Genomic DNA, 17684 nt, shown 5'->3' with positions numbered 1-17684 from the left:
AAAGTGTAATTTACCTGAATAAGCTGAAGGTCATTAATGTTGTTGTTCTAGTTGGATCAGAGTGTAGCTGCTGCACTTAGCTGAATTACCTAATGAAAAGATAACAGAGAAGGGGGGACAATTTTTCAATACAAACTCAATCTATTAGTTTAATGGTTTTAAAAATGCAACTAATCCCTCCCCTCAAAAAGTGCTATTGGTCCCATTTGACTCCTTTACGGACAACCCTAGCTCAAATACTGAATGCATTTGTCATGTGAGGTATAATGTTTTTTCATGCTCTGTTCTCTGTACACAAAATGCCATGTTTGACTGCAGTTTGGTGTACAACATCTTGTCACTTCTTACACATTTCATGTAAGTGTAAGTGTCTGGAATTAATTCTTAATCCAGCCTTATGTTAGTATATCATTGGCTCTTCATTATCAGCCCACTGCCTTTGTATATTAAGGACTGTCAACAAGATGTTTGATTCTTTTTTTAAATGTGAGTTTTTCTACTAATCAATCGTATAGCAGAGTGAGTAGTAGCCTGCATGACACTGCTGCAGAGTGGTCTTCCTTTCTTTCTTTCTTTGCTTAAATTAAATTAGCACAGGGAGATGTGGGGCTGAACATTAGGTGAAGGGCTATGTGTTGTTTTGAATTATTTATCACTGTTAAAAATGTATTATCTACAGTGCACTGAGTTGTAGGAATTAAGGACAAAATCAATCATCAGCTCAGAATAAGAAGATTCTAACTCAGACCCTGCTCAGACCTTCATGAAGCCAAACTCAGAATTTCTCATCTAAGGAGAACTGTAAATTATTATATTTTTAGTGATATCACCAATAACTCTGAAAGAAGCTAAAGGTACCAAGTGGTTTACTAAAAGATATACCACAACAAGCAAGCATGCAAGGCATTAATTCAATTCAATTCAATTTTATTTATATAGCACCATATCACAACAACAGTCATCTCAAGGCACTTTTCATATAGAGCAGGTCTAGACCATACTCTTTAAAATAGGTATTTACAGAGAGAGATTAGAGAGAGAGAATAGCGAAAGAAGAACATAGCATAACACAGGTTCCATATCAGATGTAAGGTGAGGCCAGTAATACAGCAGTAGTAATGATAGTAGTAGTAGTAGTAGTAGTAGTATAATTAAAGTATTAACTGCTAACACAGCAATACAACTAATAGCAGTGTAAGTAATTTCTAATTCTAGCAGCAGGTGTTGAGTGGACTTGTAGGAGCAGCAGCAGACTTGTCATCACAGATCAGACCCTACAGCTCCAGAGGCAGAAATACCTGCAGAAAGAGACAGAAGAGGAGACAGAGACGGAAGAGCACAATCCTACAGGAAAGGGGAGATATTGAGTTAGTAACATGTAACATGGGATATGAATCCATATTGAGTGGAGAAAGAGGGAGAGAGAGGGACATTTAAACAGACAAAAACTTTTTTTTATCTTATTTTTATTTATTTCCTTGTAACAAAACAGTTACAGTTTTTAGTTTTTATTCATTTACAACAAGTGTCCAGCTGGATCGGGAGTTGAACTGAGGCCTTGCTGCTCAGGATAGTGAGGCCCACGTGGTACACACCGTAACCATTCAGCTATCCGGTCACCCCAAGCGATGATTTCTGGTGTCAGAGGTTGAATGTTCTCCCTGATTTTTCTCCAGTTGTCCTCTGATTACTGCTTTAATGACCCCTTCCCAATTGAGGCTGTGTGTTTTGTGACTGTGTTCAGTCACAGCTAGTGTTGTCCGTTTCTGTTGTTCATTCAGGCTCTTGTCCAGGGTCTTTGCTCTTTCACTGCTGTCGTACTTAGATGTAGATGTATTCTGATCAACTGGTTGTGGTTGTGCTCTTGCACTTCACTAACTTGTGAAAGAGGAATAAGAGAGATGCTGTACTTTTTTCAAATATTGAGATACATAAAGCATCCAAACAGGTTATACAGTGCAGTATCACATTAGCTAAAACAGACATCTGACACTGAAACAAAACAGGTCTTGTCTGACGTGTATTAAATGCATAGTCACACACAGAGTGAAACCCTACACCTCATGGACTTTTTTGGTGATTGTGGGAACCTAGATATAAAGATGGTGCAAAATGAATGACAGCTAATTCTTCTTCTTTAATGAATCTCACACCCAACTTAGCTAACACAGCTGTCACCCAGGCCTTTGGCTGATATTAGCTGACGTCTGTCTGGCATTTTAACAAGTTGGGTTCAAAGGTAAAGGCTCCCAGCCAGAAACTGAACTAAGGGCAGTAATGAGAGGGCAGCAGTTGGTGAGAGACTGTCAGCCACACTGAGTCAATGTTGAGCCAAATTAGGCTGAGCTTGAGCTCCATCACAAATTGGGCTAAAGGTCTACACCCAGTGTGATATAAAATGGTAGGGAGAACTCCTGAAGGTGGTGTTAGAAGAAAGGGTACATGATCATTAAAATCTTTAAAAAAGAAAGAAAGAAAGAAATTCTATGGTTATTTTTATCATTAGATATTTGACACCGTAGTTGATTGGTGGTGATAAGAAAAACTCATTGGATGTCCAAAACAAAATAAGTTCAGCTTTTGGGAATCATGAATGTGTATACTGAATTCACAGAGTGTGATTTTGTTTGTGTACAGATGGAAATATTTGGTCAGGAAGTCACCAAAGTGAGATTATTCTCATAAATTATTACAGTAAAATTAGTAAAATTAGTCTGATTGGAAATTTTTCCCTGATGATGGCATCAGATTAAATGTCAGGGAAAGAAAATGATTTGCAATCATCTCCTGGAACTATGAATGTCAGCTGTAATCTGCAAGTCTATCACATATTTGTCAAAGTATTTTGCTCTAGACGAAAGTGTCAGACAGCAGAGCAACAGACATTTTCAGCCTTAAGACCCATGTGAAAGTAAAACTACTCTGAATCATTAGTGTATCCCTGATTCAATCTATGCTTTGAGGAGAGTAATTGAATATGTCTGTGTAGATTCTCAGTCACCCGGATCATGGTAGCCTTCTTTTAGGTTTTCTTGAAAGATGTTTTATTTCTCAGTTCAGTTCTCCAGAACACAGGAAACTTTTCAGTTGAGAGGTGAAACATCTTTAAGAAACCTAAAAAAAAGTCTAGTTGCTCTTAAGTCTTAATTCTTGCACTTAAGAGTAGTTGAATGAATGTTGAGTGAAGCTAGATGTGGTCAGTTTATGGCTTATTGCCAGTTGGTTGGAAACTGATACTTCTTGTGGAAACAGCCAATTATTTATTTATTTATTTTTGTCTTTGGAAACCTAAAAAAATCTATTTTTCCTCTACTGAGATTTTTCCTTCTGACTTGTTGTAACAGGTTTCTCTCTCTCTTGTACAATATATTTCACTCCTCAACCCATCAGTTCTTTGTGTGTTTATTTTATGTGTGCTGAGTATTTACACAAATGACTAGCATGGTTAACAATTTGAATGCAGAAATGAATGACACTTTATCCACTGACTGAGTTGCACTGCACTATCCTTTGTTGTGCTTATTGTCCTGTTTAGTGCTGTCTAGGTCTATGTAGTCCCACTTTGTCCTGTGCAGTTTCTTGTAGTTCTGTTGCTCGGTGTAGCACCTTGGTCTTGGAGGAATATTGTATCTCCTCACTATGTACTATATTGGCTATACTTAAAGTGGTTAAGAGCTTTGTACGTCTTATATGTCCACATGAAGAGCTTAATATATGTTCTGTTTCTGCCCAACCTATGTCGTGGTCTGACCTTAACATCCGCAGGATGTCTTAACAATGAGTCACTTACCAGATAATCCTGATATATGTGCACACACCGCAAACACAGAATGTCTGTTGCAGTACACTTGTATTAGACCTGTGTAGTTTTTAGAGAAACACACTGTAATAATTTTAAACTACAGGCGTTTTAATTCCATCTTATGCACTCTGCTCCAATTTCCACTGTGGTGCTGCAGTCAGCCAACTCCAGGTCAGACAGATGCTGACAAGCCTTTGGAACTCAATGAGGAAAACAATCACTCACTGAAATTTTCATCCACAGGAATGTTACAGGACATACATGCTATCATAAAAGCACATTCACCCAACAATGGGATCTCTGCTCCATCTCTGTCCTCTTCAAGCTTGTTGCATTTCAAACTGCACTGGTACAGATTTCTACTTTCCTAGTGAGTTGGTTCTCAAAAATCAAATATTAAAAAAACTAAATTATGAGGTCATGTGACTCATTGCATCTCTTATCAACACAGATAAAGCAGATAAAGCATCATTATAATACTGTTAACTATTGAAATATCTTGCGCCCTGCTTTGGTCACTCACACACCCCACCTGCCTGCTATCATTCAGTCCTCAGCCTCTGTCTCCAGCCTTCTCCAGTGCTGTTTCCCCCCATTTTCATCACCTGCAATCCCATTATGATAAATTAAACTTTTAAACCTTCCTCTTCCTTGCCCATCCAGCCAAAAAAACCTAGCCAAAACAATTTAATTGATTTTCATGCTTTCAGGTATCTGTAAATGTTATGATTTTTGCCAACCAGAACAACTTTTGGCCAGGAACACAACATCACCATTTGAGTCAAGGCTTGCTAGATGTGCATGTGTTAATTACTTATTGTGGACCTGTTTTAATATGCAACATCAAACCTTCACTCAAATGGCTTAAAATAGGAGATTTATGGGTGTAAATCATAATAAGAGCATTAGCAGTTGGACTACTGCCTTAATTATATGCCAAGAAGCGGCATCTGGCTATATTTAATGATGCCCTTGCTCTCCAGAACCATCAGTCATTTGTACCACTAGTCAGTATACCTCCTCATACTCTATTTTTTTTAAACCACTGTGTAGAGCTGAATGATTGCCCCTGTCTTAGATTTTTAACTCTTCACAAAAGCCTGGGGCTCCACTGTCAAGGATGTACTGTATCCCTCTGGTAGTTTTTCTTATTAGACTTTATCAATTTGATTCATCACCTGCCTCAAATCCATTATGAAGTAGATGCTCATGAGGAAAGGTGTTTGTCTCTCTTTCTGTCCCTTGGCTTTCTGTGGTTTACACTGTCATTGCAGAGGAGAGCAGAAGTGACAATGAAAAAGGAGACTGACAGAGAGGTTTCTGGGTTTTAAGCCTTTTAGTTTTTTTGCATACTGCCTGCCAACTGTGGTCATTTTTTTGCTTCTCACATGGACATGTTTTATCTGTAGCTCTCCATGTTGTCCATGTTGTTTAAGTATTTTTTTGTTTGTTTGTTTGTTTGCTCATATCTGAAGTATTAAGATAAAATCCAGACTTTTCTCTTCCCTGTTGGATTAATACATTACTATCAATTATCCTCATATTGTAACTGAAATCAAGTCTTATTTCTCAGCGGAACCTGTTTAAAACAGTGAAATGCTGTCATCATAACTCCTGTCTTCTGTCTCTCTGTTCCTTCAGAGGTTTGTGGGTAATGTGAATTCAGAGGCTGTCGTCCACAACAAGCTGTCCCACTCAGTGAGAACCCGTTTCCTGCGTTTCGTCCCTTTGGACTGGAGCCGCAGTGGCTGGCTGGGCCTCAGGGTGGAAGTGTATGGCTGCTCCTTCAGTGAGTAACACACACCCTGCAGTTGGTACTAGACTTACAAAGAAATACATGGAACCACTGTGACTACACCACCTTCAGGGTGTACATCAAACCCTGCAGTCACATAGTTTTCATACACTCCACTTAGATGATTCTCTAACACATGTCCACAGTGATATCTTCCCATTCAACTCTGATGTGAAACAATGACCTACTGTCTATCAGATGAAGATAAAGGTTTCATGTGCCTGTGGAACTTTTGCTGAGCAGCAGCCTCTGTGGCCACAAGTCAATCAATCATTCAACCAATCAATCAATCAATCAGTCAAAGTCCTTTACAGATGACTGATAAGCTGATAATACAAATGTAGACTGATAACATAAATTAGGAAAAATGTTAAAATTGATAAATGTCAGTAACAAAATAGGTAATACTAAAAACATTTTAAAACATAAATTTAACAGTTACCTCTAACAGGTAACATTTATAGAAATAATAAAAAAATAGAAATAATAATCAAAATACTGATGGTCACCAGCTAGAAATGAGAAGCTGCTTTTGTCTGCTACAGTCTGAAGGGTCCTACTGCTTCAAAGTGGATTTTTAGTGGTAAATCCACCACCACTGTCACTGTGAACTACATGTGCCATGCAAAAAGGTATAGCAACAGTTTTTGTTGTTGTTGTTTTTAGAATCAGATGTGGTGAGCTTTGATGGCGGAAGCTCTTTGCTGTACCGATTCAACCAAAAGTCCATGTCAACAGTGAAGGACGTGATCTCACTGCGCTTCAAGAGTCGTCAAGCTGAGGGGGTTTTACTGCATGGGGAGGGACAGAGGGGAGATTACATAACCCTGGAGCTCCACGAAGGAAAACTGGATCTCCATCTCAACCTAGGTGATCTACACACACAGCAGGTTTTGATACCTCTCTTTGGCAATGTATTTTTTTGGCTGGCAGGGAGTCTAAAAACAGTATGTGTGCCCTGTTGGGGAATTTGTAGAATCATTTCTCCATTAAATAGAGTGGGAATACTTGGGTTTTTAGCAACGATTTTACAACATATTTACCTGTGCAGTGACAAATAAACAACATTTGCACTTTTCAGAAGCCAAGTGTATATAAGTGATTGATTATTTCAGTACTGAAACATGACTTCATGCCATACCCAGCTGCATGGCGTAGGTGGTTTTTTGCCCTCTCCACCTGAGCTCTGTGGAGTGTGCCCTCACTTTGGAGGATGTGAAATATTGTCCTGCTGTTTTCTTCATATTATTCCAGATGATAGCAGGCTGAGGTTGAGCAGCAGTCCTGTTGCTGTCACTGTGGGCAGTCTGCTGGATGACCAGCACTGGCACTCGGTCCTCATCGAACGCTTCAACAGGCAGGTTAACCTCACAGTGGACTCCCATACACAACACTTTCAAACCAAAGGAGAAGGACTCTCACTGGATGTGGACTATGAGGTGGGACACTAAGAACTACTTGGTAAATCTGCTTGACAGGGCAGCGCTGGGTGACATGTTCCTCAAACACTGCTCATTTTATTTCAGTTTTACTCAGCCACTAAAAGTATTACTCCACCACTGAGAATAGTGCCCAACAAATTAACAATTTTCTTCTTACTTAAAAGTGACAGACAGGAAATGTGGAGAAATTGAGTAGGGGAATGACATGCAGCAAATGCTCCAGCTGGCTAAGTAGAACCAGAGACTCTTTGCTCAGGGCATTTGTGCTTATATTATGTGCAGCCTAATCATTGAGGTCACCCCAAAACTATATATTTCTGAGGTGTCTTTAAAGATTTACATCTTCAGTAGGAACCACTGGGCATGAAGCTGAGAACCACAGACAGAATAGGGTCATAAAGTGAGAACCACAGACAGAATAAAGTCATAAAGTGTTGAGAGACAGACTAACATTGTTAATATTGTAATGTGTGTTGACTGATTTGAATGTAAATTCTCACAAACTTTTATTTTAGTCTTTCAGTTTTAATTTTGTCACAAAACAGATGTCCACATAATGCAACACAGTGTTGCTGGCAACGTTCAAAATAAAATGTTTCATACAGAAACACCAGAACACCAAGCATGCAGCTGTGTTAAGCTGATTAATCACATATAGACCAGTCAGCAGCTACTAACAAAAGGGTGCCTCTGGTGAAGTGTGGTAATTTTCTGGCACCAAACAAATGTGTTTGTTTCGAGGTGGGAGGAAGGATGCAGCTGAGGCTGTATTTATGATAATGAGGCAGCTCAGTGCAGTTTTGGTGCTCATTTTGACACTAAATTGCATTTGTGTTTAAACCTCTTATCACAAACACAGAAACAGGGCAGTTTTGGTGGCTTTAGTCGACAGAGGCGCACAAACACAGATGTCCTCAAATTTTTTGATATTTGAACACAGTTTTTTCATCCATTGTAGACTGATTTAGGGAGACTCTTATTCTCTTATAATATGAATAGATAATAGTAATAATAATAATTATGAATAATAATTGATTCTTGGTAATGATATGAATAACTAATATTAGCCATTGTTTCCCACAACAATAGATTTCTGCACAGGTACAGTTTGCAAACCTGTACCTGGCCCAGACTGACAAATGTCAATACAAACTGATCAGTTACCTGAAATGATAGCTAAATCAATTCTGGACCAGACCCAACCCATATAAGACTTGACCTGACTTGACAATTAAAGTGACAATTGGAAACTTTTTGGTTTTAACTCATCATTATGAAATAAATTTGAAGTAAGTGTCTCTACATATTGAGGCTGTTGTAAATATTTGTACTGGTGATGTTTTAAATCACCAAAGTAAAATGCTATGTGTTTCCATCTTGGATAACGTAACCTACAGAGAAAAATTTGAATTTACTGTATATGACTGTTTATAAAAAATAGCATGCATGAATGTACAGGAGAAGCAGTTTCTGTATCTCCACCTTGTCTGTTTGCTCTTCATCACAGCTGAGCTTTGGAGGTATCCCCCTGCCTGGTAAACCTGGTACTTTCCTCAGGAAGAACTTCCAGGGCTGCATGGAAAACCTCTACTACAATGGCATCAACATCATAGACCTGGCAAAGAGACGCAAGCCACAGATACACAGTGTGGTAAGCAGACATGTGTGACAAAGGAGGTTTCCTGGCTGGAAAATTCAATTCTCTATGCACCTGCATGTTGCAATAGCTTAGTTTAAGTGAATGTAAAGTCAAAGTAAAGTTAAAGTACATTTAACTGCAACATCTAGTTAGTTTTACACTTTGATCAGTTGCGCCAATGTGACCAAAGCAACCATAATCAAAACACTGTCTCAGTGACGTTTCATCAGCATAGCATTCAGGTAATATGGGAGAGAAAGACACTTTTACTTTTCTGACAAGTGACAGAGAAGTAAAAGACTAACAACAGTCTCTTGTATCAAAGATGAACAGCTGTGTGCTAGCATGTGTAAACTAGTTCACATATGATTTAACATATGATGATATGATTCAAAACTTTTAAGTCAGTCAAAAACACTTATCTAGCAATCTGTCCAGGGTGTATCCCACCTCTTGCCAAATTTCAGCTGGGATAGATTGGAACTCCCCCATGACCCTTATGGATAAGCTAGATAATGGATGGATGGATAGAAAAAACATTTAATTACTTGCTATTTAAAGACGATTGAAACTTGATTTAACTTAAATATCTGTCAGGAAGCGAATCTGGATATTGAAATTAACTAATGGCAGGCAGTGGAAATAGTCTGTCAATGCAAGCACATCAGTGGACATACGTTGACATGGACAAATGGCTTTTGGATTACATTGCAGCAGCTGTTTGCGCAATACTGCACCAATCCTTGTTTTGATTTTTATCTATATTAATCATTTAATCTAAAATACAAATGCATAGCCTTACCATTCCTAAGGCTGCAATAAGATAAAAAATACTTCACTGTCCAGTCATTGTGTGCAGCTCTGTCTTGGTCAGTGTGCCTGACTCCGTCAATAATGTACACCCCATGACTAATCTGGACATGTGCAGGATGTTTTTATGTATCATGGTTCACCAGATGCTTTATGCAACCTGTATGTAATTGTTGTGTGTGGACTCCATGATCTGCACTCTAAAATCTTCTGGATTGCACCTCTTGTCAGTGCTTTCAGTTCAGCAGCCTCTCTCATCATCATTTCATCAGGAATTTAACTCGAAATCTGCTGTGAAACTAGAAACAGACCTAAATCATTAGTTTTAGATGCATCTCTCTCTCGCTCTCTCTCTTTCTTTCTCTCCTCCTGAATCTCTCCAGGCAGCCAGAATCAGGCTGTAACAAACTGTGGAAATGATTTGTGTGTGTGTGTGTGTGTGTCTGTGTGTACATAGGGTAGGTCAAAAACTACTCAGAAATGTCTCAAGGAACACAACAAAGAGCCCAATTTGTTAACCCGACCTCCAAACTTCCCAGATCCCAATCTTATCCAGCATCTGTGGGACCTGCCTAATATTGTGTAAGTTCCCTTCATGCTGCCAAAACAGCTCTTACCCATCGGAGCATGGACAAGAGACTGTAGAGGATGTCCTGTGGTGTCTGGCACCAGGACATTGACAGTGGATCCTTTGGGTCCTGTGGGTTGCAGGACAGGGTCTCCATGGATCTGGCTTGTCACAGTGCATCCCACAGATGCTGGATCAGATTGGAAACGTCAGAGTTTGGAGTCCAGGTCAACACATTTTGTCTCTTTGTCATGTCCTCAAGACATTTCTGAGCGGTTTTTGTGGTGTGGTGGGAGCATTGTCCTGCTGGGGTAGGGCTCCTGCCACTGGGGAGTGCTGTTACCATGGGGGGTGTGCTTGGTCTACAACAATGGGTGGGTGGTACAGGTCATAGTAACATCCAGATGAATGAAGGACTCAAGGTTTCTCAGCAGAACATTGTATTGTAGCGAGATGATCGATGTTATTCACTTCACCTGTCAATGGTTTTAATGTTGTGGCTGAGTATTATATCCAATGTAAAGTCCCTACATTGGTTCTCAATAAGTTAGATGAGCCATTTGAAAATACTGCTACTGGTTTACAAATCAGTCACTGGCCTGGGACCTAAGTATATCCTTGATGTGCTTTCTCTGTATGAACATTCAGGAATTCATAGCTCGTGTTTCCTTGCATCAACACAATACATCTTGTCAGTGTGTTACACAAATTTTGAACAACCCCATGACCATTCCAGGCAGTCTGATTTTGCTCAGCCCATAAATTTCTGCAGAATTTTTAACAGCCGCTTTGTATTTAACGGTCTATACATAATTTGCATTGCTTTGACTTACAGTATTGGCAAAATGACCTTTAATTCCAAACAACTAATGAATTTCCTATGACATCAGTCTGTCCTAATGTCAGTGGTTGTAATTCTTGTCCCCCAGGGCAATGTGACCTTCTCATGCTCACAGCCCCAGCTGGGGGCCTGCACCTTCCTGAGCTCAAGCAGTAGCTTCCTGTTGCTGCCAGGTGCAGCAAACACCACAGGGGGTTTCTCTGTTCAGTTCCAGTTCAGGACATGGAACCAGGATGGGCTGCTGTTCTCTGTACAGCTAAACTCTGAGCCCCAGAGACTGGAGCTGCAGATCACCAAGAGTCGGCTGCTCCTGACCCTCAATAGCCCAGGACAGAGAAAATCCAAGCTTTCTGTCGGTGAGGACACAGACCACTCACAAATACATCACACACATATCCAACACACACTGATATCAACATGTGCAGACTAGCTCAAAGTACCCTATTTGCTATCTGTGCCATCTGGCTGCTTGTTTTTGGGCTCAGAAAGACAGCACAGACCTAATCCTATATCTGTAAAGGTGATGCCTTGTTCCTTGTTTTTGGCATCGTTGTCTTCACTAATCTGAAACAAATATTAATTTCTGTGGAATTACTTGAAGGAAAATGCCATCCAAAATCTGTGTGGGATTCCTGAGCTAAGATAAACATGTTTGATTGAGGAAGGCATGTTTCAGCAGATGGTGAGCTCAGTGTGAAATACAGATGGCTAGGAAAGCATTAAAATTAAAATTTTATGTGCAAAACATAGTATTGACACACAGTGTCTATAGTGTTATTTCAGATGTTTTCTTTTCAGTCTTTTGTGGTATATTAGGTGGTGATGTCGATGTGAAGATGATGAAGAGAAGATCTCCGCTGACACTGACTTACTTGTATATAGAAGTTTATTACAAAGTAGTTCAGCATCGGACAAGCACTGCAGTAGCCTGTGAGAGGATCCGAGCCAATATGGATCTCTCTCTCTAACAGCTCTGAACACCAGTATATATATATGTTAGTCGTCTTTACGATTTACAGCAAGACATTGGGCTCTCACTCAATGACCTCACTTTTTCCAAGAGACAGAGAGAAGGGAGGAAAGACCCTATCCCTGTTCCTTATATGTATATGTTCATGGCTACTAACCTAAACATGAACCCAAAGAATAGAAAGACATACATGGAGCTTCAGGCATTGCAAAAGAGTAAAAACCATATATGGAACGTCAGACACTACATATTTCCCCCCTTTCGAGGCTAAAATAGTCTCGAAAAATATAAGAATAAAACATACATGTTTGCAAAAGTAATAAACAATCCTCCTACACATGCTTCCTAGAGCATAATTACAACTTTATGGAGTGTGAGAGCGAAAACCTGTCAAGCAGCTATCATTCCTGAAGTTTCCATCAAACAATCTAGACAGGAAATTCTCTCACGGCCCCTCTGCCCCAGGCGACCACTTTATAGTACTCCAAACCAATTAAAAGGAGAAATTTCATCATTAATACAAGGATATAACTTCAAGCAAGTACATATGGAACCCTCAGAAAATAAAATCCAAACAATGTCCACTTTCAGGCTGGTCGACCCATCGCACCTTCCAATGGACCTTTCCCTGCCTAGCCCCAATTTCCCTAGGCATCAGAAAAAGAAAGAAAACATCTGAGGTCCCAATGCATTTACCCCACAACAGAAGACATCTTCCTTCAACAATTTCAACCTAAAAAAATGTCACACAGTTTAAGTATTACTCATACAATATAGAAAATCAAAAACTAAATCAAACATCCCACAACAGCTCCTCAGCAACGTCGACTGTCACTGTTGTGTCGATGAAGTGTTGACTCCGAATATTGCATCACAGTATCCTTATTCAGAGTCCTCCAGTCCATTCTTATTGTCCCATAGTGATCCTTTCCCCCAATACTGTTCTGGAAGAAAGAAAACACCAACCAGTATCTTGTACCAAACAACAGATGTAAATTAAAACATCAAATGCAGATCATGATCCTATAAGTAAATGTAAAATTCACAATATCATATCATTTCAGATTATAAATCACATTTTCCATTTCCCCCCTTTTATCATATCACTCTATAGAGTGAAAGGATAAAACAATAAGAAATATCAAAACCATAATGAGAGATATGAATATTCAAAACAGATATGTCTCCAACAGTCCACCTTCTATCAATACTCTTTCATCTCCATCTATATCACTTCCCTTCTCTTTCATAAAACTTGCTTCAACTCTCTTTCAAACAACTCACATACCACAATCCTTCAGAATTCAATATGCACACAACCTTCACATCAAAATCTTCTTTGCATATCTCACTCCTCTCTCTCTATCCTTTGGCTTCGTGGATGATAAATTACTCCAAACCATCTAATTCCCAATTTTACTAAATCAATTTCACCATTTTATCCATAAACTCTTTCCCTTTATCTGAGAGTATCCAACCTGGAAGTCCCCACCTGCTTATGATCTCTCTACACAAAAACCTAAACATGTATCTCTGACCTTCAACTGGTTTATCATCACATGCAACAGTTTCATTATTTGAGCATAATACTGCAATGGAGAACCATCTATTTTCTTAAACTCTCAGCTCTTCCACACTGATCCAAACAAATGACATTCATTATGTGCATATGCGGAATCGATGTATATCTCATCACTTGCTTACCTTCCGCTAACCTCTATTTGATTAAGTTTCCTAAGGATCTCTCGATCCTGCTCTTTCTGATCATGTTCCTTTTTCCTATATAGCTCCACTTGATGGGCTATATGATCCGCATAGACATTCTTTGTCATACTTCCAAGACCAACCACCTCTGCCAATTTGCTCCTCACTGGTAAGGGCAGCCCCTTCTGTATTTTACCTCGCAAAATTGACTGCTCCATTTGATTCAAGTCCGGATCATTTCCTGTAACGTTTCTCCACACCTGATGGGCTCTTGACACATAGGCCCTCGGATTTTCTTCCTGTCCCAACGGTTCAATAAAGATATTATCAGGATGTACATTAGTAGGAAATGTATCTTTCAATGCTCTCCACACTCGACCTCTACTTGCTGCAAACAGCTCCGAATCATTCACAGCAGTACCTATATATCGGTCAAGTCCCGCTTTTTGTAGAATCTCTTCCATAGCTGGAACCCCAAGGAGACTAGCCAAGAGTCTCTTAACATCTCCCATGGCAGCTTGTGTTCCCACCATAATCTCTTCCAACTTTGAAATCCAAGGATGTGCTCCATCTTGAAGAGTAGGTAACTTCTCAAGTATATCTGACATATCTGTATTCTGCCAAGGCTTGTACTCCAAATTCTGTCCTCGAACAACCACTGGACACATTTTCCCTTTTCTTGGGCGCAGTGAATATCTCTTACCTAATTTTTGGGAAATCTTTTTCCGCAAGGTTTTCCTCTGTGTCTTTAACCACTTTAATTGATTCTCCCATACTTTCTGATCCTCTGGTTTAGATGACTCATAGAGATGCGAAAGGCATTGATTTATACTTTTCTCAACCTCTTGTAAGGCCGTTCGTCTCTCCTCTTCTATTCCAGTGCTAGTTGCCGCAGGGAAAAAACCTCTTGAAGGCAAAGGAACTTGCTCCTCCCAATCACTGCCTCCATTCTCACTTTCACTAGAACTATCATCTTCTGAGTCCTCTGTCGTCCATGTTTCTCCTCTTCTTTCCGCTCTAGCCAACATCCTCCTGACTTCAGGATCATATCCACCCATAGCCTCTTCCAAATCACTCTGATCATCCTTAGCTCCCACACAAATAGTTTTCCTCTTACTCTTAGAGCTTGGATACATCGTTATAGTCGTTTCTGCTTGTCCCACTTCTATTACCTGATCATTCTCATCTTTAATCTGATAATTACCCTCCTGAGAGATCACTGGAAGCTGGGGATAAACTTCCTCAAACTTCACCTTCTTCTCATAAGGTGGGGGTTTCTTCGCTAGATCCACGTGTGAGAAGGGTGCATTAATCTCTGCCATTAATTTTTCTGTTTCCTTTACATTCTTTCTTATTTCCTCTACACCTCTGTCTCTCTTTTCTTTTGCAGATTTTATCAACTTCTGTCCCTCGTTTTCAAACAACTGAAGAACACCAAGCTCCACTTGTCTCTTTTCTTTACGTTTTTCCCCCTTTTTACCCTTCTTTTGTTCCGCCTTATATGTAGACACAAGCACATGCATTATTTTAATTACATCGGGGTTAAGAGTCCCTACCACTGGCCATGGTTGGTCAATTTCAGGCCAACGCTTATGCCACTTCTCCGATATCTTCGCAATACCTTTAACTAAAGGATTATTCTTCTGTACTACATCAACAGGGGTAATTACTCTCTGAATTTTAATATCCTTCTCTGACATTGTAGTAGCTCCCTTCATTGTAAATTTAAACTGATTACTAAAACTACTTCTAAATACTTAACCTACTTCTCCCTATTTTATTTATCTATTTTATTTTATTTTAAACCACTATTTTACCATAATCAATAAATTTACTTACTCCAAAGGAACCAAAAACTCAATCAATATAACAGTGGATGTACAACACTAAGTCGACATATGATATCAACTAAACACACAATTAATCCTCCAAATTATGTGTAAAGTTCCCTCAAATATTTCTTCAACAAAAGTCCAATCCTATATGAGGCTCAAAAGATCACACGCTCCTGCAAGGGACCAACTATCACCAAGTGTGTTCAATCCTCAACTCCACTCAAATCACCACAGACAATAAAACTCACATTTGCCACTCTGCTCTTAACAGCATTTGACCCAAATAATTCTATTAAATGCATTAACAGATCAGTCCATTGCCAAACTTCTCCTTTAAACAACTACAACATATGATATGTTATACCTATATAACGCATATGTTTAAAATGCAGGTATTTGTAGAAAAGAGTTTGTGGATAAAACTACACTGGCCTTGAGCAGACTGGATTCAGAAGCTGCACACACTATTGTCAGCAAACCTCAATCCATGTAACGCCTTGGCCAGCTGCCATCCTTCTGCATCCTGGAGCACTCCACCTCCTTTTTTCCTTCTCCCCAACTCTCACACATTAGACACATTACCTACCAACACACAGGTCACTCTAACATCTTAATTCCTCCATTAATACATTATCATCCATGAACTATATCTCCTACTATTCTTTTATTTCTCTTTAAATCCCACACAAAACATTCTTACACTAAATTTCTATGTCCTTTTTGGGGGCTCATAAGTTTTTCCTCTCTCTCTTTTTCTCAAAAACGTCCTTTAAAAAGGCTCATAGATTTTGTTCAAACTGTCCCCCAAAAAAGGCTCATACACTTTTAACAATATCAAAAGTCCCCTCATAAGAGGCTCATATATTTTAACAATAACAAAAACGTCTTTTTGAAAGAGGCTCATACACTTTATCAATAAAAGCACGTCTTCTTAAAAAGAAGCTCATAGGTTTTAATCATAAAAACGTCCTCTCTCAAAAAACTCATAAATCTTATCCATATCAGACAAAATATCTTTCCTTATACATTACTATATCTCCTATTTTCAACCACAACCTATATATTCCTATTCAATACAAAATCTATCTTCTTAACATAAACCCCATACACCATCCCGTGTCACAGCCTTTCACACACAGCTGAGACAGCGCTCCACACGCACACACACACACACACACACAGAGGCACTACTCACTCAACAGGGACACGAGAAGAATTCTCAAAACACACAGCAGAGTCAAAACTTCATCCCAAAACACAAACAACATCCAATCCTAAATTCTCAAAAATCTACTCATTCATACTTTATCCTATAGCATGCTTTTCTGCCGCTCCTTTTTCTCTTAGTTTCCTTCTAAATTTATGCTACCTCATGAGGTGTAGATATTCAATGAGAGGCTGCTTCAGACACTGTTCGTCAACTAGTGTTCGAGTGGGAACTTACAATTGAATTTTGCACTCTACACCCCCAGTTCCTTGAACTGACCTGAAATTCACCTAGTGATTTTCCAGGATTTTTGGCCCGTCTAAAACCGCCTCCCAGAGGGCTTTGACCAAATCTGCGGCTTTTTCTCCTTTATCTCTCTATTCCTCTTTCTTCTCTAATCTAACTAATCCTCAAAGCCGACTTTCACGCAGTGACTGATGTACACATGTCTTACCGTTAAGAAGATAAGGGCCCAATCTTCATTAATCTTGCATGGTTTTATCTAGCTCACCTTATCGTTACTAATTCAGCTATTTTACACTTTTCACTTCAAACTTCTTATTTTCTTCTCTATCACTCTCCCCCTCTTTTATGCGCTGTCCACAGCGCAATAAAATCAAATTTAGAACGGAGCATCACTCCAAACATCAACACAGCACAATTCTTTCCGGTGCGACCAAACAGCAAACACTCACAACAGCAACGAACGAACCAGCACCCCAGAAGCGAGAAATGCTCACCATATCCTGCAGGCTCGGTGCGGGAGTAGGTGCGCTGAAGTTGCCAGGAACGCCGCAGGTCACAACACGTCCGAAGTTCGTGACGCCAAATTCTTGTGGTATATTAGGTGGTGATGTCGATGTGAAGATGATGAAGAGAAGATCTCCGCTGACACTGACTTACTTGTATATAGAAGTTTATTACAAAGTAGTTCAGCATCGGACAAGCACTGCAGTAGCCTGTGAGAGGATCCGAGCCAATATGGATCTCTCTCTCTAACAGCTCTGAACACCAGTATATATATATGTTAGTCGTCTTTACGATTTACAGCAAGACATTGGGCTCTCACTC

The 17684-nt window shown here is 39.5% G+C and overlaps 1 protein-coding gene across 1 annotated transcript in view; it reads left to right on the top strand.

The window, feature by feature from the left end:
- The window catches only part of LOC108900665 (contactin-associated protein-like 5), a gene marked incomplete at its 3' end in the record, with an annotated part of 43394 nt that overhangs the window by 15510 nt on the left and 10200 nt on the right, over nucleotides 1-17684 (top strand). Inside the window, exons 4-8 of the mRNA XM_018701832.2 lie at nucleotides 5444-5591; nucleotides 6264-6467; nucleotides 6852-7036; nucleotides 8547-8690; nucleotides 10986-11253. Of these exons, the coding sequence (XP_018557348.1) occupies nucleotides 5444-5591; nucleotides 6264-6467; nucleotides 6852-7036; nucleotides 8547-8690; nucleotides 10986-11253 (949 nt within the window). The remainder of the gene's footprint in view (nucleotides 1-5443; nucleotides 5592-6263; nucleotides 6468-6851; nucleotides 7037-8546; nucleotides 8691-10985; nucleotides 11254-17684) is intronic.

This window comes from Lates calcarifer, unplaced genomic scaffold, assembly GCF_001640805.2.
Source record: "Lates calcarifer isolate ASB-BC8 unplaced genomic scaffold, TLL_Latcal_v3 _unitig_457_quiver_929, whole genome shotgun sequence".
Taxonomy (NCBI): Eukaryota; Metazoa; Chordata; class Actinopteri; family Centropomidae; genus Lates; species Lates calcarifer.
Note: the sequence above shows the minus strand (reverse complement) of the source record. Positions and strands in the feature narration are given on the sequence as shown.